Consider the following 25,649-nt stretch of genomic DNA (forward strand, 5'->3'; position numbering starts at 1 on the left):
CGGAATCGAACCCAGGTCCCTGGCACGGTGAGACATCAATGATAACCACTGTGCCACCATACCACCCATATCTTAGCCTAAAATATATATTTAGTCTTTGAACTAATTCAGGGCTGTGTTACACAAACCACTCACCTCCACACATAATTTATGTGCCTTGATTTTTGCACGCTGCTTTCTCATATAGTCTGCATTGAAGTGGGCAAACGCATATTCAACGAGAGCAGCAAAGACAAAGACATAGCAGATCCAGAAATATACGTCCAGTGCTTTAATGGCAGATGCTCTGGGTAGAGATTTGCTTGCACTGATCATAAGTGTTGTCATAGTCAATACTGTTGTGATACCTAGAATAAATAAGATAAAATGAACCTGCCATTTGAAGTGCCGGAATGTGTTGTTAGTCCATGTTTCCTGCTACAGATTCAATCTGTTTATTAAACTTCAATCAGCAATGTTTGCACAAGAATATTTTAAATCAAGAAACAAGAAAAGGCTTTTCTCACATTTCAACAAATTTGTTTCACAAACCTCTGGGCTGATTCAAGAATTCAACGCTCTCATTAAGGGGAGTAGGTTTTATCACCAGTGCTCAGTCCATGACATTTCTTGCAACCCGTAGCTTCTCAAAGTGTGTTCATTGCAAGTGACAGATTATAAAATCCTAATATTTTCTAACAAGGAAGCTATCCCCAACCATTCCCTACACGAATAAACATTTTTTTCCCCCAAATGCCAGGCAGTGACAAATGGGGTCACCAGACTGATTCCTGGGATGGCGGGGCTGATTTACGAGGAGAGATTGACTAGGTTAGGATTGTACTCGCTGGACTTCAGAAGAATGAGAGGGAATCTCATCGAAACCTATAAAATTCTAACAGGACAGGACAGGGTAGATACAGGAAGGATGTTCCCAAACGTGGGTGTGTCCAGAACCAGGGGTCACAGTCTGAAGATACGGGGTAGACCATTTAGGACCGACATGAGGAGAAATTTCTTCACCTAGAGAGTGGTGAGCCTGTGGAATTCGCTACCTCAGAAAACAGTGAGCCGAAATATGTTTCAAGAAGCAGTTAGATATAGCACTTGGGGTGAAGGGGATCAAAGGATATGAGGGGAAAGTGGGATTAGGCTATTGAGTTGGATGATCAGCCATGATCGTATTGAATGGGGGAGCAGGCTCGAAGGGCCGAATGGCCTCCTGCGCCTATTTTCTCTGTTTCTATGGGCGGAATTTACCGGTTGTCCATGCTGGCGGGATATTCCGGTCCCACCGATGGCGCACCGGTTTGCCGGTGACAAGGGGTGCAGTCAACGGGAAACCCCGTTCACAACGGCGGGGGTCGCTAAATTCCGCTGGCGGCCAGCCTCTCCCGCTGAAAAACAGACACTAAATCCCGCCCCATGTTTCTATCCGTCGGAGAAAATCCTGCAAAGCTGTGTTCCTCCTTTCAACTGGTAAACTGAGCAAGTGTCAATGTTACAACCTCTGTGTAATTGTAAATTGTGTGATAATTAACACTCCTGCCTCAGAGTTATCCCTAATGGGCACTCAGACAGGGATGTCAGGCTCCAGGGTCCCTGTGTCGCTTTTATAATTGGCACCAACCTTTCCCATCGTTTTAATGATAGAAAATCACGTGGACCAAAAATGGAACAAACTGATCCCTGTGTCAAGTCCTCCGACACTCATTTTCACCATGTAGAGCTTAATATCAGGAATGCCCAAACAGAAATAAGACATATAGAAAAATCATATAGACTTGCTGTTTTTCTTGGAATTTCCATGTTCCGAGGAATTCACAAAGCAGCATGTTGGGGACAGCAGCGTAAATCATCGTTATCTTCAGTTATCCTTAACACCGCATCCTAATCAGATCATCAGTCCACCTCTTTGTTTAAAATGGTTTTAGTCAACAAAGAGTTACTACTTTAGACGGGAGCCTATTCCTGTGTCTCAGCTGCACAGGAGCGGAGGAAGAAGAGTGTAAGAGTCATCGGGGATTTGATAGTTCGGGGAACATGTTCGCGTTTCAGGAGCGGTAGAGGTGGCTCCAGGATGTTGTGCCACTCCCGAGTGCCAGGGTCAAGGATGTCACTGGGCTGCAGGACATTGTTATGGGGGAGGATGAACAGCCAGAAGTCATTGTCCACATTGATACCAATGACAAAGGAAGGGAGAGGGCTGAACCAGGCAAATTTTAGGAAGCTTGGAGAGAGATTAAAGAGCAAGACTTGAAAGGCAGCAATCTCAGAATGACTCACAGTCCCACATGCTAGTGAGCACAGAACTAGGAAGACAGAGCAAATGGAATGTGTGGCTGGAGATGGCCTTTAGATTTCTGTGGCACTGGGATCTGCAGCAGGTGGGACCAGTACAAGGAGGGTGGGGTACACTTTAGCAGGACTGGGACCAACGTTCTCACAGTGAGGTTTGCTGGTGCTGCTGGGGAGGGTTTAAACTAGCTTGGCAAGGGATGAGAAGCTGAGGGGAATTCTGATAGGAGAGAAATAAAGTTGGCAATGACCAGGAGGAAAGTAGTAAACAAAATTGGACGGCAGCAGAAGCAAAGAACAGCATCAAAAGAGGCCAAGATAGAGAAAAACGCTAAAAAGGAAAAATAGGCACCCTATCTGAATGCACGCAGCCTTCACAACAGGGTGGGTGAATTGGTGGCCAAATTAATGTAAACAGGTATGTTCCAATTGCTATTCTGAAGACATGACTACAGGGTGACCAAGAATGGGAACTAAACGTTTAAGAGTAATTGATATTTAAGGAGGACAGGCACAAAGGCGAAGGAGGTAGGGTCTCAGAGAGACCACCCCTGGAGTATTGTGTTGGGTTTTGATCTCCTTTCTTCAAGAGGATGTACCTGCCACTGAGGGGAGTGCAACAAAAGTTGACCAAACTGTTTCCGGGAATGGAGGGACTGTCCTATGAGGAGAGATTGAGGAGACTGCATCCTCCAGGATTCAGAAGAGGGGCCATCTCATTGGCGTCGACACAATTCTTCCCGGGCTCGATAAGGTAGATGCAGGAAGGATGCTTCCTCTGGCCTGGGAACACAGTGTCAGAATAAGGGGCAGACCAGGCGAGGTGGAATCTGTTCATTCAGAGGCTGATAAACCTTTGGAATTCTCTACCCAAGAAGCCTGTGAGGCTCAGCCTTTGAATATGTTCAAGATGGGGAATGATAGATTTCTAGCTATCAAAGATATCAAAGGGTTATGGGGATAGTGTGGGAACCTTCCGTTGAGGTTGAAAATCAGCCATGATTTATCAGTCATGAATGGTGAAGCATGCTTGAGGGGCCGAATGGCCTACTCCTGCTCCTATTTCCCATGTTCCACATATTCACAACATGGGGGAAAATAAATTCCTTCTAAGCTCAAATACTAATTCTCTTAATTTAAATCTCAAGGGCTGGTTTAGCTCACTGGGCTAAATTGCTGGCTTTTAAAGTAGACCAGGTCAGCAGCACAGTTCAATTCCTGTACCAGCCTCCCTGAACAGGTGCCGGAATGTGGCGACTAGGGGCTTTTCACAGTAACTTCATTGAAGCCTACTTGTGACAATAAGCGATTTACATTTCATTTCATAAAGCAAACTTAACTGCAAATATTCAGCTTCCAATGCTCTTTTATAACCAACACATAATGGTGCAAATGGTAGTGAGTTTCTTTCCTCTCAAGGTTCCCCATGTAGTTGTACCTCAGGTTAACACAGTCTGACAGCACCGTGTACCTCTCGACATCCACTCTTGCTCTCAAAGTCAATAAAAACAACTTGGGTGCAGGGTCAGCCCCAGTCTTAATGTGGATTGGGAGCAAGCTCGAGGAGCCATAGGTTTACTCTGCACCTGCAGTCCTGCAACTGAGTGAGGAGACATTTCTTCACCCAGAGAGCAGTTGGCCTCTGGAATTCGCTAGCACAGAAAACAGTTGAGGCTAAAACATATATGTTTTCAGGAAGGAGTTAGATTAGCTCTTGGGGCTAAAGGGATCAAAGAATATGGGGGGGGGGGTAAAGGCGGGAACAGGTTACAGAGTTGGATGATCAGCCATGATCGTAATGAATGGCGGAGCAGGCTCGAAGGGCCGAATGGCCTCCACCTGCTCCTATTTTCTTTGTTTCTAAACACCTGTTTCTCATTTCTTAAATGGAACACATTTTGCATTAATATCTCAGTTATTACAGATGTAATATTTTTGCAAAGTGATACAGGACAAACTTTGAGGTTTGAGACTGCCGAGCCAATTCCGTATTGTGCACTCTGAGTAGGAAACGGCCCTCACAATGATCACACGTCAAAGAAGCAGTAAGAGTATGTTTCTACAGTGCCTTTCAGGAACTGAGCATGTCACAAAGCACTTTACAATGAGGTACAGTTGAGGTGTTAGTCAGTAATTAAGGAAACATGGCAACAATTTCCACACAACAAGCTCCCCTAAAAATGAGACAAATGCAAGATAATTATATTTGGTTAAGGGGCAGTTGTTTACCAGATGACCAGGAAAATCCACAGCTCTGCATCAGGGGAGGCGGTGGCCTCGTGGTAATGTCACTGGACTAGTGACCCAGGGTGATGCTCTGGGGTCCAGGATTCGAATCCCACTATGGCAGATGGTGAAATTTGAATTCAATGAAAAAATCTGGAATTGAAAGTCTAATTGTTGATTGCTGTAAAAACCCATTTGGTTTCACTAGTGTCCTTCAGGGAAGGAAATCTGCTGTCCTTACCCTGTCTGGCCTACATGCAACTCCAGATGCACACAGTGATGCGGTTAACTGCCCCCAACTGAAATGACCATTACAAGCCACTCACTTCAAGGGTCAACAAATGCTGGACCAGCCAAGCGACACCCACATCTCAAGAATTTTTTTTTTTTAATGGGGTCATTGAACTTTTACTGTTCTCCAGGGGGGGAAGATACAGCTTTGATTTAACACCTCATTCTCTATTGTTCTGACGTATTTTAAAGGACTCATAAATACACAAACATGATTCAAGCAATAAAAGAATGAATAAAATAGGGTCAAAAGCCTTTGGAAGTCAAGGTTGAGCTCTTGAGAATATTCACCTAAGGAAACACGGGCAGGAACCGCTGACTGACTGATCCAGAACGATACCCAGGACATTGCTACCAGCAGGATGGAAGGCATGTACGACTGAATGATGTAAACACCTCTATTCCTCCGCAACTGGAAGTGAAGGCTGAGCCGTGGAAATTGACCTGCTGTAGGAAGAACAAAGAATTAATCCAGGTTTCCTTCACCGAGCTCCTTGTGTTGGTGCTGAAGCTCTGAAAGAGCTATTCACTCCAACTCATTCTCCTCTCCTCTCCTCTCTATTGTGGAATCTCGCTCTGAGAGGGAATAGGCCACTGAAAGTTCTTAGTGACTCACTAGCTCAAAGCTTCAGTGAGACTGGAACAAAGTTATTCCAGCTCAGGAAGGCGGTAGCTTTTTTTCTCACTGTGCAGGTGAATCAGCTCAGCTCAAGCACACCAGGGTTAGAAAGCTGTGGAGTGCCCCCTGCTGCTGGGATGTCTGTGTGTGTGTGTGTGTCTCACTGCTGGTTGAGTCAGACCTGGTTGCGACCACATACAGGAAGTGGCTGGTACTCCCCTTCAGTGGGTGAGGTGTGTAAAACAGCCAGGTTTATATACCTCCTGCTCTGGCATCTCCAGGGGAACGGGGCAGAAAATGGGGGCGGAAGAATAAAACAAGAAGAAACTGCAACAAATAAAGAAGGGATCTGGACCGTTTAACCCTCTGGGAATCTCTTTCTGCAGATAAATAGCGAGAAAATAAATCTTGCTGTTTGTTGTTGTTTCTTTAAATGTTCTGTTTGAGTCAGCTGCTTAATGGATTAGACATTTTTGATTAACAGAATCTCCTGCATATTTGCCGAAACTCTAATAAAAGATCGAGGATAAAGGTTGTTTTATCAGCTTTTTGTGCCTTCAGTCTGACTGTTCCTAATTTAACTCTGTATTTTCCTTCCTCTGTTTGGGTCCTCTGTGCCAATGGCCTGGCCTTCTGCCCCATGGACAGGTAACAGAAAAAATCTTAAAATTATATCCTCCACAGCAGCGGTGTTGCATATTCACCAGCTTGTGTATTTTATATATTTGACTTACCTCAGGGCAATGCAGAGATGACACTGGTTTCTAAGTGTGCACCTGGTTTATTTAAAGTGCTTTAAATAACTCTGCAATCACATTGTCTGCTCTCATGCTCACTGCTTGACGTCTTCTAGTACCTTCTCTGCTTGCTCAAACTCTGAGTCCACACCCAGGTTTAATCAATCAAGCATAAATCAGTTATCGGACTCACATAATCAAACGCAACATGTCTGAACTCTTGACCACCACACTACAATTCTCCAATTGGCAACGTTTTAGATCTAGGAGATGCTAAGTTCAAATGATGAACAAAATCAAGTTCCCAGAGAGCTAAAGATAGAATCATAGACCCCCCCATTCGGCCCATCGAGTCTGCACTGACCCTTGGAAAGAGGACTCTACCTAGGCACATGCCCTGACCCTATCCCCGTGACCTAGTAACCCCACCTAACCTTTCGGACACTAAGGGCAATTGATCATGGCCAATCCACCTAACCTGCACATCTTTGGACTGTGGGACGAAACCGGAGCACCCGGAGGAAACCCAAGCCGATACGGGGAGAAAGTGCAAACTCCACACCGACAGTGACCCGAGGACCCTGGCGCTGTGAGGCAGCAGTGCCAACCACCGTGCCGCCCCCAGCTGAAAGGTTTCAGCTGCCCACAGGATTGAAAGGTGTTGGGATATCTGGGTCCATTGCTATTTTTCAAATTGGATGTGCCAACCTTAGGTTAAAACAGATTGGAATCTTTACAGTAATGGACCTGGATATTTGACTAAGTAATGGTTTTGTTGTAATAAGACCATGAAGACAGACCATGCTGCCATGTTATCTGTGTTCAGTGGAATTAAAAACTATGTTTTGAATTGAAGATGTGAAATAATGACCCCCATTCAATGAATTCACTAATTGCCTTCACCTTTTCAACAAGATTTTTCGTAAACTAGGTCAAGAACCAAAATTAATTTAACCCTTTGTCCAAGTCTTAATTCTTTGAGCGTGGTAAAGGGATTGGCACCAACATTCTGCCTTTGATGTGAGTTCCATGAATTTAATGGTGACTTGGCCACATCCAAGCCAACCTTCTGACTATTATCATCACTTAAATGGATCATGGGATCAGAAAGATGGAATAGTAAATGTTAAGTTAAACATTTTAAACTTACAAACTAGGAAAAGAGGGAGAAAGAAATCAAGTTGGAGGAGATGGGAATGGATTTGTGTTAATGGTAAAATATAAAAGAAGAGGGAAAAAACAAAAGAACAGGAATAAAAAGGAATAACAACTTGTATGAGAAAGGTGTCCAATGCAATAGCTTGTGGCTGACATCAATAGTAAAAATATTCCCAATGTTTTAGTGTCTTTAGCACTGCAATATTAGTCCTGGGCTTGATTTCAATTTACATCAGGGATGGAACACTCAAAATGACACTTTACCCCACATTAATCTTGACATTATCCCGAAATGGGCCTTCAGCACCTCCCGCCTCAGGCAACAGATTCAATTCAATATGCAAATTGAGAGCCAAATTGCCTAATTAGATTGGAAATGGTCAGAGTGTGCGAGCCAAGCCCATTCTCGCCATTTCCAGAGGCAATAGCGGAAAAGAGAACTCAACAAAGTAAAGTTTGAAATTATACATGCGGGGCCAGGAGAAGAATCCAGGTAGATGTGTTGAGGCATTAGGTTTGACTGGGTGGTGGGATTGACCGCCACCTCTATGTGTGGGGTACCAGATGACAACTTCAATCCATGGAGCTATACTTCAGATGAGATTGTGCCTTCAGATGAGAGGGAAACATTGAGAGGATAAAAGGGGAAAATAAACATTCTGCTCACACAAATGTAGTCAAACGTCCTCTGTATTGCCAAAGAGAACATGGCAGATTGCCAGAGAGAAAATTTAAATTCAATTAGCACTTTTAGTGGATCCAAATCTAGGCAGATATGGACTAGTTGCTGGAAGGAGGAGGGTGGTGGGCCAATGGGGGCTAGGGGGAGGTAGATAGGAGGGATGGGTGGGAGCACTGACAGAGGAGACACTGGCACGATGAGCCAATTACTGTCACTCAGTCTGAACTGATCTTAGTCGGGAAGCACCTCTTGCTGCTTGTCTCAGCACCAATAGAGAATGATCAACTCCTCAAGGTGAGAACAGCCATTGAAAGGGCGAGGAAAAGGCACTTCACATGCCTGTGATGCAAGGAGCATTGGAAGCCATAGGCAGGAAGTAAATAAGGCAAAACAATTCAGGTATAGAACTGGCAAAGATCCCACAGAACTTTGGATACAGACATATAAATTGGCAATATCACAGAAGTTTGCAAATATGTGTGAAAAACAGAGAACCTTTCACATCACATTGCTGAAGTCCGTCCAATGTGAAAAAGTCACACGGAAAAACACCCCAGCTATGTGATTATGCGATTGGGTTTATTGAAATTCACCTCTGGGAGTTTTGTTTCAATCTTATTCTGCAAACATGTCTGTCCTTCCTGACTCTCGGTGCTTCAAGTACCTGTGCAAAACATTGAACATTTACAGCTTTTCTCCCTTTCATAGATCATATCATAGAATTTACAGTGCTGAAGGAGGCCATTCGGCCCATCGTGTCTGCACCGGCTCTTGGAAAGAGCACCCTACCCAAACCACACCTCCACCCTATCCCCATTACCCAGTTACCCCACCCAATGCTAAGGGCAATTTTGGACACTAAGGACAATTTAGCACGGCCAATCCACCTAGCCTGCACATCTTTGGACTGTGGGAGGAAACCGGAGCACCCAGAGGAAACCCACGCACACACGGGGAGAACGTGCAGACTCCGCACAGACAGTGACCCAAGCCAGGAATCGAACCTGGGACCCTGGAGCTGTGAAGCAATTGTGCTAACCACAATGCTGCCGTGCTGTCAACTGAGTCACAATCGGAATGTAATCCCAATCGTATTCCCATTTAGTATAATTACTGGACCACTCACCCAGTCCCAAAGACCACAAAGAATTGTTAGTATGTTGGTCATAGCCCCAGAAGGTGCTGATACCCACAGATACATGTTCATTACTATCCCTCACCGGTTTGTGCTGAAATTAATGCTTACCTGATTTGAAATTTGTCATTTCTGTGACAAAATAATAGTTGGTTATTGTATACTGAGCCAACTGAATTTCGTCAAGCCCATGTATCTGATCCTGATTGTCTGACCAATTATAAACAATATCGTCAGCTGAATAGCCATCTGAAAGAATAAATATCAGATCAGTTGGCATGCACTAGCACGCAGAATTAACATCAATCAATCTTTGATTTCCTTGTGCAACTCTGAATATTTTTCATCTGTGCACAACTGATTTAACCAACAGAACCTATGCACCAACTTAGCCTCACTCTTTATCACACCTTCTGTTTCCAAACTCTCGCTAATGACCCAAACCACCCAAAATGGCATTAGGAATTAACATTCGCCTTATACTTGGCTCTGTTTATCTAACTTCTCCTTAGGGTGGAAAGGGTCGCACACAACAGCATTGCATTATGGTAGACAAGTCCCCTGGGGGAACGGGATCTATCCCAGGTTACTGCAGGAGACAAGGGGAGAAATAGCTGGGGCCTTAACAGATATCTTCACATCCTCTTTGACCACAGGTGAGGTTCCAGAGGACTGGAGAATAGTCAATGTTGTTCCCTTGGTTAAGAAAGGAAGCCGGGACAATCCAGTAAATTATAGGCTGCTGAGCCTGACGTCAGTGGTGGGGAAGCTTTTGGAAAAGATACTGAGGGACAGAATATATGTACATTTGGAGGAAACATACAACATACAGTGCAGAAGGAGACCATTCGGCCCATCGAGTCTGCACCGACCCATTTAAGCCCGCACTTCCACCCTATCCCCCTAACCCAATAACCCCTCCTAACTTTTTTTGGACACTAAGGGCAATTTATCATGGCCAATCCACCTAACCTGCACGTCTTTGGACTGTGGGAGGAAACCCACGCAGACGCAGGGAGAAAGTGCAGACTCCGCACAGACAGTCACCCAGCAGGGAATCGAACCTGGGGCCCTGGATGTAGTTTATATGGACTTTAGTAAGAAGTTTGACAAGGTCCCACATGGCAAAGTGATACAAAGACTAAAAGCACATGGGATTTGAGGTGGTCTGGCTAAATGGATACAGAACTGGCTTGGTTATAGAAGACAGAGAGTAGCGGTGAAGGGTGTTTTTCTGAATGGAAATCTGTAGCTAGTGGTATTCCGCAGGGATCAGTGCTTGGAACTCTTGGAGTCAATTTGGAGTGCTTTTTAAACTGAGACAACCCACCCCGGAGCCAATATCCGCCCCCAACTCTCAATCGCCCTCTGAACTAATCCTCCAAAACATTCCTACTTAACCCTTTAGTATAATCTTCACGATACCTCTCACCAACTCTTGTACAGCCCATCACTACAGCTTCCACAGATGGTGTTGCAGAGCGAGATTAACTCAGAAAAGGAGAATAGTCCTTGGTAATAAAATGAACTCACAACTTTCCAGATCCAGCATGCATTCCTGCTCATCCATTGGGTATTTGGTGAGGTCCATGTCACAAGCAATTGTGGAAGTAATTCTGGCAAAAACAAAGTAGTCCAGGATTAGACTGTCGCTTCAAACCTGTGATTCATTCTGAGTCATTCCATTGGACATATGCTTATAAACGAGTCCACCTCACTGCAGATATCACACTGCAGATGTCATGTTGCAAGGTGTTAAAGTGTAAAGTCAGTTCATGCTGCGTCTTTCTGACCCCAAACTGGAAATTTGCAAACAACTGCCTGTCAGCTAACCTTCCATACGACGTGCAACGGAACTTTGAATGTTCTCAATAGGAAACAATTAGATTAATGGACAGGTTAATTTAAAGATAACTGCACCTTAGCAGCAGAATAATACTTTGTCCAAAACATGATAAAAGGTCCCTGTTGCTATAAAATGGCAAACTAACCAACTCACCATGACAATGCCAAGGGAGGTGTCCAAATTGTTCATAAATTCCTGTAATTTACAGACAGAATATTGGCGAATAGATTTCGCAGAGAAGCAGTCATTTTATAAGTCAGAACTGTCAGCTAGGACCATTCCCATTGGCAACATCTCAGAACTCCACGCATAAGGTAGGCACAATGATCATGAAATCTTATGCAGTGTGCTAGCAGCACAGATTCCCAAACTTATCCGTACAATACCCTGGTTCTAAAGGTATTCACATATGGAATTGGCTGTACTAACTTGCTGAAATATACATTTAATCCAACCTGATGCTGTATAATATGACCCCATCTGGCTGAAGCCTGATAAGTTTGTTTTCCACTGTAACATCGTGAAACCAAGCTGACTTCGCATTGACAATGTACGTGTCAGGTAGCCACAGCTTATCCACAAACCGACTGTCCAAGCCCAGCGTCTTGTTCGTGTGGTTGTAAGACAGCCGATCATCTTTCCAGATCTGGCGAAGGAAGACTGTCATTGTGTAATCCTGACAAAGGGAAGGGAAGAAACGCAAGAGTTTCAATTCTCCGGACGTTACTGAATTTATCAGCTATTTGTGCACTTGTAAATTTACCGCGGTTTGATCCTCCTAGACATTAAGTAATTGACATTCACGTCAGTAAATGTATCCTTTTTATAACATGTGGAATTCATTTCACAGATCTTTTCCAAATTCCTTATTAGGTTGTTGCAAAGGACCAATAGGATGGCTGGTGAACAATGTCAAGCAGTAGTTACACCAGTGAATATGTTCCATTGCTCGACTGAGACTTTCCTCTTTAACCTCAGGCCATTTCCGAAACTTGAATGCAAAATATTTATTCTAACACACCTGGAGTGCACAGTAGCACAGTGGTTAGCACTGTTGCTTCACAGCGCCAGGGATCCGGGTTTGATTCCCGGCTTAGGTCACTGTCTATGCGGAGTCTGCACGGGGACATTTCCCCGTGTGTGCGTGGGTTTCCTCCGGGTGCTCCGGTTTCCTCCCACAGTCCAAAGACGTGCAGGTTAGATAATTTGGACATTCTGAATTCTCCCTCTGTGTACCCGAACAGGCGTCGGAATGTGGCGACTAGGGGATTTTCACAGTAACCTCACTGCAGTGTTAATGTAAGCCGACTTGTGACAATAATAAAGATTATTATTATACCTGTCTGATCCTTAAAGGGGACACCAGCACCTGCCTGGGGTAAAGCATCATTTCCTCGACCCAGCATGAATTCCCAGTGGGGCCTGGGGTCAGGGGGTGGGGCAGGGGGTGGTATTTTGCGTTGTGGGTTGGTAAATCTTTGCAAGGCTATGCTGACCCTAGTTATGCTGGACATCAGTAAGCTGCCAACATTGCTGGAATCCAGGGATGCCATGTAAGTATTGATTGTAAAATGTTCATAACTGGAGATGCCAGTGGGGAGCATTCATCATCTGGATTCAAGTCTCACTCCAAGGCTCAAAAGCCAAGACTGGCCCAGCGAAGTCCCTGGAGGCACTGCTTTTCCAAAGAGACATGCTGAGGCTTCACCTGCTGGTTTGTGTGGATGTAAAAGGTGCCAGGGCACTATTTGGGGAGAGGGTGGCGTAGTGTTATTGTCACTGGATGAGTAATCCAGTGACCCAGGGTAATGCTCTGGGGACCCGATTTCGCATCCAACAAAAGTTGTTTGAATGATTAGCTCGCTCGCAAGGGAGAGGTGAAATACGGGTAAACCTACATTGATATTGTTTACTGACTGGAACCTATTTTAAACAGAATGTTCTACACAAGGCCACTATTACAGTTACCTCACTGGCCTAAATTCTCTGTGGCAAAAACACTATATGCTGGAAATGCTCAGCAGGCCAGGCAGTATCTGTGGAGAAATGTTTTTGTTCCCAATTTCACAGTGATAGGCGTCATTTTCAAAGAATCTTCTCATCACCATTTAGATCATGGGATAATTTGTCTCCTGTAATTCAATTTTGTTTCGGTTAAGTATTGAAATTAACCTGGAATGATTGTAGGGTCACTGAATTTTCTAATGAGCATTTGATCAGTCTGTACATATCCACTCTTATTGGGGAAAAATTCAGATTTTTCAAAATGATTTAGAAGATGGAAAATTCAGACCAATTTGGGTTTAGTGTTTGGCTCTTTGTTTATCAACAAACATTTGAAAACATTTTTTTTAGAGTACCCAATTATTTTTTTCCACTTAAGAGGCAATTTAGCGTGGCCAATCCACCTACCCTGCACATATTTGGGTTGTGGGGGTGAAACCCACGCAGACACGGGGAGAATGTGCAAACTCCACATGGACAGTGACCTGGGGCCGGGTTCGAACCCGGGTCCTCGGCACCGTGAGGCTGCAGTGCTAACCACTTCGCGCCTTTCCACCAAAACTCAATAAGGCAGTTAACCTTCTTGGAATTGACATACATTGCCGGTTCAGCCTCAAAGCCCGAAGGATTCTTTAACCCACTGTCAGAATCTGCCAAACACATACTCAACACAACAGCGAATTGACGTTGTCAAACAATACTTATTTTTCCAATATTATGTCGAATTATTCACATAACATCGCCATTTCAGATTAAGACTCCGATCAGCATCAAAATACTGTTTGAAATCGACCAATATCACAGCGGGAAGCCTCACGAAAGATGTTCCTCCTGTGCCTATGAGTCACTGAACTGAGACTCGCACTGCAGATCTCACAGCACTGACTTCGCCACATGCTGAATGTCAGTGCTCAGAGTGGACACAGACCACGGCTTGAGCTTCAAAGTATGCTTTGCTGTTGATTAATGCAAATTGAAAATCTTCCTAACCAATGTCACCACACCATGTACAGAATAAAATCAAATAAATTAACTTTTAATGTTGGGTTTAGATTTCAGAAAATTCTGAGCAGCCTTTCAAAAAGTGACTGTCTGGTCGACAGGATTTGCTTGTTAATCTTAGCTCCATTGCTAAGATTCTTAGCAGTCTTTTTTTTTCAAATGTATTTTATTACAAACATGTATCGAAACAGGTTACAGCAAATAAACACCCTGCAAAACTTAGTCCCAGCAATCAACTATACAGTCTGTTTCCCCTTTTTCACCCTCCACCCTTCCACCCGCCCCCCCCCCCCCCGCCCCCCCATTAACGACAAACAGCTCCTCAAACATGGTCACTAACATCCCCCACCTTTTCTCAAACCCCTCAGCAGAGCCCCTTAACTTTATCTTCTCCAACCACAGGAAGTCGTACAGGTCACACAAACACGCCGCTACCCCCGGTGGCGATGCCGACCGCCACTCCAGCAAGACTCGCCGCCGTGCAATCAGAGAGGCGAAGCCCACGACATCGGCCTTCCTCCTCGCCATGAAATCCGGCACGATCCTTTGCACTCTTGCCTCTGAACACAATCCGGTTTGAAACAAGAACATAAGAACATAAGAACTAGGAGCAGGAGTCGGCCATCTGGCCCCTCGAGCCTGCTCCGCCATTCAATGAGATCATGGCTGATCTTTTGTGGACTCAGCTCCACTTTCCGGCCTGAACAACATAACCCTTAATCCCTTTATTCTTCAAAAGAAGACGCTGCGGGAGCTGCTGCGCGACATTAATCCAAAGCGATCACCCGATGGTGCTGCTGAAGAAATGCTTCCGCAGATTGCTGATGCTGGTGTGGTGAGTGCTGTGTGTAACTGGCACGTCACCGCGGGTTAAACATGCTGGAAGTCAAGGATGTTTAACTGCACCTTTTGGTTGTGGTGAGATTGGGCCGTGTGGGAGGGGCCTGCACAGCCGCGGCTCCTGGATGGAGAATGGCTCTGATACGTGGAACAAGTCACACATTGATGGACAGATCATTGCTAGGACAAGGGGTGTGATTCTCTGATATCGACGCGATGTCCGCTGACCGGCGCCAAAAACGGCGCGAATCAGTCCGGCATCGCACCGCCCCAAAGGTGCAGAATTCTCCGCATCTTGAGGGGCCGAGCCCTCACCTTGAGGGGCTAGGCCTGCGCCGGACTGATTTCCGCCCCGCCAACTGGCGGGAAAGGCCTTTGGTGCCCCGCCAGCAGGCGCGGAAATGACTTTGCCGGGTGGCGGGAGCGTCAGCGGCCGCTCACGGCATCCTCACGCATGCGCAGTGGAGGGGGTCTCTTCCGCCTCCGCCATAGTGGAGACCATGGCAAGGCGGAAGGAAAAGAGTGCCCCCACGGCACAGGCCCGCCCGCGGATCGGTGGGCCCCGATCGGGGCCAGGCCACCGTGGGGGCACCCCCCGGGGCCAGATCTCCCTGCGCCCCCCCCAGGACCCCGGAGCCCGCCCTCGCCACCTTGCCCCGCCGTCCCAAAGGTGGTTCAATCCACGCCGGCGGGAGAGGGTTGACAGCGGCGGGACTTCGGCCCATCGCGGACCGGAGAATCGCCGGGGGCCGGCGCGATTCCCGCCCCCGCCGAATCTCCGGTGGCGGAGACTTCGTGACACGGCGGGGGCAGGATTCACGCCGGCCCCCGGCGATTCTCCGACCCGGTGGGGGGGTCGGAGAATTGCGCCCAAGGTTCTGGACATGATAACACATTCTCAGGCTTATCCTCAGTTTCTGTTGATGAACCTGCGAGGGGCGATACCATGTGTTTGTTTTTTGTGTGAAAATGAGCTGCTGTAGCTTTGTACTGGAACCAATATGGAACAGTGATGTTTCCCTGCTGTTTAATGTTTGGTGTAATATTGGAACGTTACGTAGTTGATTTTCAAATCTTTCATAGAAACATCGACTTTAGTGCAGAAGGAGGCCATTCGGCTCTTTGACTCTGCACCGGCCCTTGGAAAGAGCACCCTACCCAAGACCACTCCTCCACCCTATCCCCGTAACCCAGTAACCCCACCCCATCCCACCTGTTTGGACATTAACGGCAATTTATCATGGCCAATCCACCTAACCTGCACATCTTTGGACTGTGGGAGGAAACCGGAGCACCCGGAGGAAACCCACGCACACACGGAGAGAACGTGCAGACTCCGCACAGACAGTGACCCAAGCCGGAATCGAACCTGGGACCCTGGCGCTGTGAAGCCACAGTGCTATCCACTTGTGCTACCATGCTGCCCAATAGTGGCAATCTTCGGGGTATCAGGGCGGCCGGAGTTACACATGGGGAAGGGGGCAACGCCCTCGCTTTCGCTTCCCTAATCGCACGCCGGAGAATCCTGCTCGGCTGGCGATCGGCAGCACCGCCCACAGCTGCAGACTGGCTCGCTGACCTCTCGGAATTTCTCCACCTGGAGGAGATTAAGTACGTCACCCGAGGGTCAGAGGAAGGCTTCCTGGATACTTGGGGGCTGTTCGTCAGCCTGTTCCAAAACCTGTTCGAGGCCAGCAACGAGGAGTAAGCCGGGAAAAAAAAGATGAAGAACCAGAGGACTGTGCAACCCGGGGGGTGGGGGGGGAATGGGGAAACCACAAAAGAGGAAGGGTGCTGAAACCAATGGGGGGGAGGAGGAAGGGGGATATCATAGACCGATCCAGAGGGTAGCAAAATGTACGTACAGTTAATCAAATGAAGGAGAAAACAAACCTCTCTGTAAAATAAAGCAAATTAGCGCGGGCAAGAAAAATTTAATTTATATCAGCAACAACTGTTTATAAATATGAGAAAAGCCAATAAAAAGATTTTCAAAAAATAAAGAGTATGGATAGTGTATTGGCTAGGGACACAAACTTGATCCACCTGCCTGCACATAATGTCGATTACAGCTGACAACTGTATCATTCGTTATTGACTTTCCCAGAAATTCGGCAGCGTTCAAAAACCATGCAGAGTAAATATAGCCCTTGACCACAACGGCCAGTAGCTCAGTGTTTAGATTCACATGGATATCTTGTTACCTCAAGAGAGGGAAACCTGGAGGAAGTTAATGTCCCATCAAAAACTAAGAAAGAAATTGCATAGAGTGTGCCCTCAGTAGTCTCAAAGTATTTCCCACCAATGAGCAATGAGTTGTCTGGTCGGTATATGGTTGCCAATTTGCACAACCTATTGTCACACAAACACAAATGAGCCAAATGACCAGATCTTTTGCTTTGATGCTTTGAGGGCTAAATGTTGACCAGGATACCAGAAGTACTGTTGTCTGATTCTCAAATTAAAACACACAATGAGGTTTCTTTGTTCACAGAATTCAGGAAATCTGTCCTAAAAAGTAATGATCGTACCATTCAGCAGCAAGCACTTGTTTCATCAATCTGCCTTATTATACTGCCATTTCCCAAATAGACAATTTTTAAATAAAGCAAGACCTACAATACTAAAGACGGCGATAAGCGGGACTCTATCAGTTATTCATTCCCCAGTTAACAATTTAAATAAGCTCTCTGGCTTCTCAATCCTGTCTCCAGAGATTGAAAAACTAGTCATTGTCTAAAAGAAAAAAGCACATTGTAATATATATCCGTCAATCAAAACCATATGAAATACAGGGGACAGCCTGTATAAAACTTATTTTAGAAGTTTCACATGGGAGCACATTAGGGAGAGAGGGATGTTGCAGAGAAAATATCAGCTGGGATCCTTACAGTGATTGTTATTTTTGGGTTAGAGGAGGAGGTAGGGAGGGAACCACTGAAGAAGTGTTTGGGGTTTAACTGTCACTTGACAACAGCTCCTCCACAAACCACCTTCTAGATACAGTGACCGTAATGCACTGATGCAAATGTTCCCTGCAACAGCCAATCAGCAGCTCCGCTCTGCTGACCTCTGCTGGATGCTTGCCTTTATAGGAGGGATGTCCGAGGTAGGTTCTTACTCAGAGAGTGGTTAGGGTGTGGAATGGACTGCCTGCTGTGATAGTGGAGTCGGACACTTTAGGAACTTTCAAGCGGTTATTGGATAGGCACATGGAGCACACCAGAATGACAAGGAGTGGGATAATCTGATCTTAGTTTCGGACAATGCTCGGCACAACATTGGGGGCCGAAGGACCTGTTCTGTGCATTACTGTTCTATGTTCTATGTTCTATTGGAGCTGAAACCTTTAACAATGCAACATATCAAAGATTGAGACAGAGAGTAGGGAGGGTTCCAGACTTATCCACTTTCATTACCTGGTACAGGTATTGGAAAGTAATAATGGCTGCATGGCCCTCTCATTATCTTTTGTACCCTGCCTTATTCTAATTCTGTACTTCCCCAGAGTTATTGTGTTGCAGACTCTGATTTATTTTGTTATCCTGCAGGCAATATATCAGCTAATGAACAGGACTAAAGCTAAATTTAAACATCATGTACATCTTTTTAACAAGGAAAGATCAAACAGTACCATATTAGCTTCCGATATATGGTCAATACTGGCAACTTCTATCGCCAAGGCCACGTTCAAGGGAGGCCCTGTGTAATCAAACATACAAAATCATTAAACAAAGGACTTATCAGAAAAATATCAATGTCATGGACTTCAACTTACATTGATGTTAAACTGCATAAAGGATGATTTAACTTTTGTCTCATGTTACCTCATGAACCCAGCATATAAAAATACTGCAGATGAATAATCAGAACAATTAAATTGATCATACACATGAATATGGATAATAAAAATTTCTATCTGAATACAGCAATTAGATTAGTCTGATCATCAACCATTTTGGCTTGGTGCTACAATGGATGATGTTCCTATTTGAGCTGCTCGTTCACGATACTTCTCCAGGTTAATAAGCGATTTAATAAGCATAATTACCTTGCTGATTCTCTGTATTCGGTTTCATCTTCCCCCTTCATCTCCCAATGCGCTGGCATGTGCTGGGGTACTGCTCATAACTAACTGGACCTCCCAGCCCGGGACTAACTGGACCTCCCAGCCCGGGACTAACGGGAACTCCAAGTCCGGGACTAACGGGAACTCCCAGACCGGGACTAATGGGAACTTCCAGCCCGGGACTAACGGGAATTCCCAGTCCTGGAATAACAGGAACTCCTGACTGATTCCTCCTGATCTCATGAGGGTTATCATACTTCACAATAATACACTATTTATCGAGTTCCAAGTAAGGAGCCTGTGTGGAGTCTGCCCGTTCTCCCCCGTGTCTGGGTGGGTTTCCTCCGGGTGCTCCGGTTTCCTCCCACAAGTCCCGAAAGACGTGCTGTTAGGTGAATTGGACATTCTGAAAGCTCCCTCTGTGTACCCTAACAGGCGCCGGGATGTGGCGACTAGGGGATTTTCACAGTTACTTCATTGCAGTGTGAATGTAAGCCTACTTGTGACAATAATAAAGATTATTATAAAGCACTGCTGATGTCATGTTCCATCATTCCATTTTCAATGTATTCACCAATTTTAGTAAGTTTCTGCAGTGGGTCTCTGAGCAGCAGTATCAGTTTTCCTGTTGTTTCCTCTTAGGCAAAGCCAAAGAAGGTTGTTCCAATCTGCTTCATTGGGCGGGATTCTCCCGCAACTGGCCGTAAGGCCCGATGCCGGCGCCAAGAGCAGTGGGAACCACTCCGGCGTCGGAGTGCCCGGAAGTTGCGGAATCCTCCGCATTTCCGGGCTAGGCCGGCGGCAGAGTGGTTTGCGGCGCCGAAGGGCCAGCGCGAATTGGCGCATGCGCAGACCGTCCGGCGTGTTCCTGCGCATGCGCAGGGGGGTTCTTCTCTGCGCCGGCCATGGCGGAGCCCGGCAGAGGCCGGCACGGGGGGGGGAAGAGTGTCCCCATGGCACAGGCCTGCCCGCAGATCGGTGGGCCCCGATCGCGGGCCAGGCCACCGTGGGTGCCCCCCCCGGACTCCCCAAGGACCCCGCTGTGATGGACCATGTCCATTTCATGCCGGCGGGACTGGCCAGGAAATGATGGCTGCCCGGCCCATCGGGGCCCGGACAATTGCCGGGGGGGGGGCGCTGCCAACGGCCCTCGAACGGCGCGGCGTAAACCCCGCCCCCAAACCAGCGCTGGGGAATACGGCAGCCGGCGCGGAGCGAGATTCACGCCGCCCCCCCGGGGATTCTCCAACCCATTGTCTTTCCAACAATCATTCCAATTCTCTGTACAACGATTTGCTCAATCTCTGTACTAACTCTGACATTTGAGATTAGGAACTGGTGCGTTAGGTGTCACAAGGATTGAAATCAGGGGGGGGGACAAGCATATCATTGGCCAAAGAAGGACATGGTTGAATCAAGATTTGTTCTCCTGATTGCTATCCACTTTGAATGAAAGTGCAGTTGCATTGCAGTTCGAGGAGAAAATAGCGACTTGGATGTTCTGTCGCGTTGGCAACTTCAGGAGAAGGGGAAAGAAAAACAAATCAGCAGCTGGATTCAAAGTAGGTTCTGAAGCTTCCAGTTCAAAAGTGTTGAAATGATGTAGACAGCAATTGTGTATAATTACACCTAGCACTGGCGAAAAGTGCCTCATTCAGCTTTGTATTGTTCCCAGCTGGCTGAGATTTCCAGAGCTCTTGCTGATTTATTTTCTTCACATTGTAATAATGTTTATCTTGTGAAACTGTCCGTAAAAAGTGAAATATGTGAACCACACAGTATGGGGGTAACTTTAGTAATCAGTGCAGCCAGTGAAAACCTTCCCCACTTGCAATACAAATTGGAAATTCAGGTATGCATTACCTGTGATTTTCTGATGATTAATGATCAGAAAAGTATGGGTTGTGCAAGCTTAGACGTCCGATTTGTGCAAGGTTTCCGCCAGCTGAGAGCTCTCACTAAGTTGCCCATATTTGAAGTGCCTGTACATAATTCCTCAGTAGCTTGGTATCAGCCCTGGAGCGAACAGGTACAATTATTTTACTTGCCTTTGCCTTGTTAGTCTTACCTCCTATTCCTGGTCGAAAATTCCGAGCGTATCCCTTCATTAAATCATCCAGGTTTGGTAGCCAGGAAATTTCTATATCAGTGGTTATATAATCCCCCAGATCAGTCATTGCCCTGTTTCAAAAATAATCTTTAAGGTTACAACTTCAAAGCAAAAACATGATAAAATGCAACCGGCCTTCCACTGATTTGATAAGGTAGCACGAAGTTCAGTCGAGGACAGGCTTAGGTTCTAATCTGTGCCGAGTGATCTGATTTCAGCAGGGTACAGACATCACCTCTGCCCTTAGGGCCTCTGAGATACAGACGGGAAACTCAGTCAGAGTTCCCATTCACGCTCGCACCAGTGTTGTCAGTGTACAAGCAGACAGCAAGTGAGGTCTAAGTTACCATCTTGCAATAATGCTGAAAATATTGTGGTGTTCTTTGTGGTTCAGATCTGAGGATGGTTGGCATAGTGTTCACAAAGACCACAACTAGTTTTTATATAAAACCAACCACAGATTTATTGACACTACCTAATTGGATTTGAGACTTATTCCTAGACAATAAACAGTTGATAATAAACATACAATCTACACTCATCGACTACTAATCTCTACACTAATACAATAACTATGATCTGCTCTCACTCACACTGGCCGGGAGTCTGCAAAAATGCGGCTAAGTGTTGACACCAGCGTAAACACCGGAGAGTTTCATGCCGGAGTCAATGGGCCTCTTGGCCCCACAGAGGGCCAGCACGGTGCCGGATTGCTCCACGCAGCTCCGGCACCGATACGCGACCCTGCAACATGGCAGAGCCACACAGTGGGCCGGTGCGGGAGAAGGTAGGCCCACCCCGGATAGCGTGCGCCCGCCGATCTGTCGCCCCCAATCGTGGGCCTGGCCGTCGTGGAGGCCTCCCGGAGTCTGATCCCTCCCCGCCCCCCACCAGGACGGCATTGCGACTGCGAGTCCGAGCTCCCGATGGGTGGAACCATACGTGATCCTTTCCTTTCGGGAACTCGGCCGGTCGACTGCGGAGAATCGCCGCGACGCCCTCTTTCAACGGCCCCTGACTGGCGCAGATTCTCCGGTCGCTGGAGAATCACGTCCCGGCGTCGGACCTGGTCGCGGGTCTGAGGCCCGATTCTCCGCCCCTGCGCTGAGCACGATTTTGGCTCAGAGAATCCTGGCCACTATCTTTCCTGCAGTCTGTCTTCTAGCTTTCTCTTCAATCTCTCACCCACAAGGCTTAGCATTGATGCCTTATATAGTTCTGCATCTGACTCCCTCTAGTGGTTGATTTGGGCATAACATTAACCCTTACAATTCTGTACATTTATCATAATGTCACAAATATTAGTATTGAGCTGAAACATTGAATGGTTAAAGTGTAGAAGGAGGTCGCTCACTCAGTCTGCTGGGTGGGTGCCAACCATCGCCATGGGAAATTCAGCCAATCATACTCCCAAATCATCTCCCCGTACAACTGCAAACCCCCTACAACTTTGAATCTTGGGAGAAGCTTGCCCAGGATCGCTGCAGTTCCATTGAAAGCATCAGAGACAGAGAGAAAAAGCAAGGAGATGAAATCCTGAGCCAGCACCTCTTCCAAAACTCAATTGTCTGCATTATCCTGTCCTATTGACAGCAGGGCACAGATCAGCCTTAGCTGTCCCCTACCCTCCCATCAAAACCCCACCAAACACTGCAGAGATAGACATGGTGATCTTTGCCTTGAAAAAAGAATGCCGTGCATTCTAGAATATATGAACATAGAACATAGAACAGTACAGCACAGAACAGGCCCTTCGGCCCTCGATGTTGTGCCGAGCTTGTCCGAAACCAAGATCAAGCTATCCCACTCCCTGTCATTCTGGTGTGCTCCATGTGCCTATCCAATAACCGCTTGAAAGTTCCTAAAGTGTCCGACTCCACTATCACAGCAGGCAGTCCATTCCACACCCTAACCACTCTCTGGGTAAAGAACCTACCTCGGACATCCCTCCTATATCTCCCACCCTGAATCTTATAGTTATGCCCCTTTGTAACAGCTACATCCACCCGAGGAAATAGTCTCTGAATGTCCACTCTATCTATCCCCCTCATCATCTTATAAGCCTCTATTAAGTCACTCTCATCCTCCTCTGCTCCAAAGAGAAAAGCCCTAGCTCCCTCAACCATTCCCTCATAAGACCTATCCTGCAAACCAGGCAGCATCCTGGTAAATCTCCTCTGCACCCTTTCCAATGCTTCCACATCGTTCCTATAGCGAGGTGACCAGAACTGCACACAATACTCCACATGTGGTCTCATCAGGGTCATGTATAGTTGCAGCATAACCCCGCGGCTCTTAAACTCAAGCCCCCTGTTAATAAACGCTAACACACTTTAGGCCTTCTTCACGGCTCTATCCACTTGAGTGGCAACCTTCAGAGATCTGTGGACATGAACCCCAAGATCTTTCCTAACCACTTGCTGAACAGAAGTGATTCTCCTCATGTTGTCTTTGGCCCTTTTGTTGATCTAAAACCTCTAGTTTTCAAGCCTTCTGTCCGGAGGTTTCTCTTAGGGGCTGGTTTAGCACTGGGCTAAATCGCTAGCTTTGAAAGCCAACCAAGGCAGGCCAGCAGCAAGGTGCAATTGCCGTACCAGCTTTCCTGAACAGGTGCTGGAATGTGGCGACTAGGGGCTTTTCACAGTAACTTCATTTGAAGCCTACTTGTGACAATAAGTGATTTTCATTTCACTTCATTTGTAATAGGGACTGGCATGTATATATTATTGTATATATTATATATGTATATATTATATGTATGTATATATTAGTCCGAATAAAAGCAAATTACTGCGGATGCTGGAATCTGAAACGAAAGAGAAAATGCTGGAAAATCTCAGCAAGTCTGGCAGCATCTGTCGGGGGACAAAAGAGCGAACGTTTCGAGTCCTATGACCCTTTGCCAAAATATATTAGTCCTCGATGGAAACATCTAATCTGCAGACAATAAAAGATAATTTGACACTCCTGGAGACCATCTACCTGTTTCTTGCAGCTGTAACAATCCTAGTTCTAAACAAATAAATGGTGAATTCTGCTCTTTGAGATGCCAGTAAGGAATGGGTTTGAGGTTAGTAAATTCCAATTGGTAAATTCTGACACTGGGGTCAGAAAGTTTAGAAAATAAATAGATGCATCAAAACGGCAACCTACCTTCAGGAAATAGGAGAAGGTTATAAAACCCAGGAGCACGGAGGGAAAGGAGATTCTGCCTCAGGATGATTCTATTTGGGTTAAGTGAGATGGCTGACAGCATTGCCTCTTCATTAGTTTAACATGAAGTCAAGTTCCATTGATGTAGCTATGAGATTCGGATTCTAACTGTTGTCCTGCACGTTTATCTTACTTTAGAATAAAGCAGGTTGTGGCTCAGATTGCAGTTTGGCTCATTCAGTTTAATTTGATCTACTCTCAGAGAAATTGAAGGAATCCACTTGCAAAAGACACAGAGATCTTCCTGGGACACAATGGGTGGGGTTTCCTGGCTGTGTCCGCTGGCCGACCGGAGAATCCCGCCCCAGGTCAATGGATTATTCCATTGTCGGTGTCCCGCCCGTGGCGTTCTTGTGGCAAGCGGGGCAGGCAAATCCAGACCAATATCTTACAAGTAAATATAGGCCAATGGTGAGCACCACCTATAAAAGGCACTTACCGGAGTAAGGCCCCTTTCACAATGGTGCCATCTGTGTAGTTGGGGTCAACGGAGTTGGAAGGTCACTGACCCCATTTTGATGTTGTTACTGCCCCATTAAAGGCAGAGGAGACTAGTTAAAAATCACCCTCAATGTGAGCGTTGGGGAGACTGCTCCACTTTATGTTAACTTGATTCCATATGATTGATGCATCACCAATTAATGGTCCATTAGCTCCGTGAGGAGTTTAAGGGCGGGACACTCAAGAATGACATTTTTAAAGCTCATTTTGGATCGGACCCAGATTCTTCAGGGTCCTGAGTGCACTTCGAAAATCCAGCCCTGTACCAGTATTGCTCTTCACAGATACTGCCTGGCTTGGCACCTCTTCTTTATAGTGCTGTCTGACTGCACGCTAGTACTATATTGTTCTGATTAAAAACCCTTTTGCTGTTGAAGATAATTCTCATTTAAAGGTGAGTAGGAGCCACCTCGATTATTGACTCTGAGGTAAGGATGTGTCAATGTAACTGATTATTGACTCTGAGATACGGATGTGTCAATGTAACTGATTATTGACTCTGAGGTACGGATGTGTCAATGTAACTGATTACTGACTCTGAGGTGCGGATGTGTCAATGTAACTGATTACTGACTCTGAGGTACGGATGTGTCAATGTAAATGATTATTGACTCTGAGGTACGGATGTGTCAATGTAACTGATTACTGACTCTGAGGTACGGATGTGTCAATGTAACTGATTACTGACTCTGAGGTACGGATGTGTCAATGTAACTGATTATTGACTCTGAGGTACGGATGTGTCAATGTAACTGATTACTGACTCTGAGGTACGGATGTGTCAATGTAACTGATTAGTGACTCTGAGGTACGGATGTGTCAATGTAACTGATTATTGACTCTGAGATAAGGATGTGTCAATGTAACTGATTATTGACTCTGAGATACGGATGTGTCAATGTAACTGATTATTGACTCTGAGGTACGGATGTGTCAATG

General features: G+C 46.1%; 1 protein-coding gene across 3 annotated transcripts in view; it reads right to left on the reverse strand.

The window, feature by feature from the left end:
* The window catches only part of gabrd (gamma-aminobutyric acid type A receptor subunit delta), a 61,512-nt gene that overhangs the window by 1,434 nt on the left and 34,429 nt on the right, over positions 1–25,649 (reverse strand). For all 3 annotated transcript variants that reach the window (XM_072477801.1, XM_072477803.1, XM_072477804.1), the window contains exons 2-8: positions 20,955–21,067; positions 18,452–18,519; positions 11,427–11,647; positions 10,659–10,741; positions 9,237–9,374; positions 5,086–5,241; positions 136–347 (exon numbers count right to left, since the gene is read on the reverse strand). In XM_072477801.1, the coding sequence (XP_072333902.1) occupies positions 136–347; positions 5,086–5,241; positions 9,237–9,374; positions 10,659–10,741; positions 11,427–11,647; positions 18,452–18,519; positions 20,955–21,067 (991 nt within the window). The remainder of the gene's footprint in view (positions 1–135; positions 348–5,085; positions 5,242–9,236; positions 9,375–10,658; positions 10,742–11,426; positions 11,648–18,451; positions 18,520–20,954; positions 21,068–25,649) is intronic.

Source organism: Scyliorhinus torazame, chromosome 16 (assembly GCF_047496885.1).
Source record: "Scyliorhinus torazame isolate Kashiwa2021f chromosome 16, sScyTor2.1, whole genome shotgun sequence".
NCBI classification, from domain to species: domain Eukaryota; kingdom Metazoa; phylum Chordata; class Chondrichthyes; order Carcharhiniformes; family Scyliorhinidae; genus Scyliorhinus; species Scyliorhinus torazame.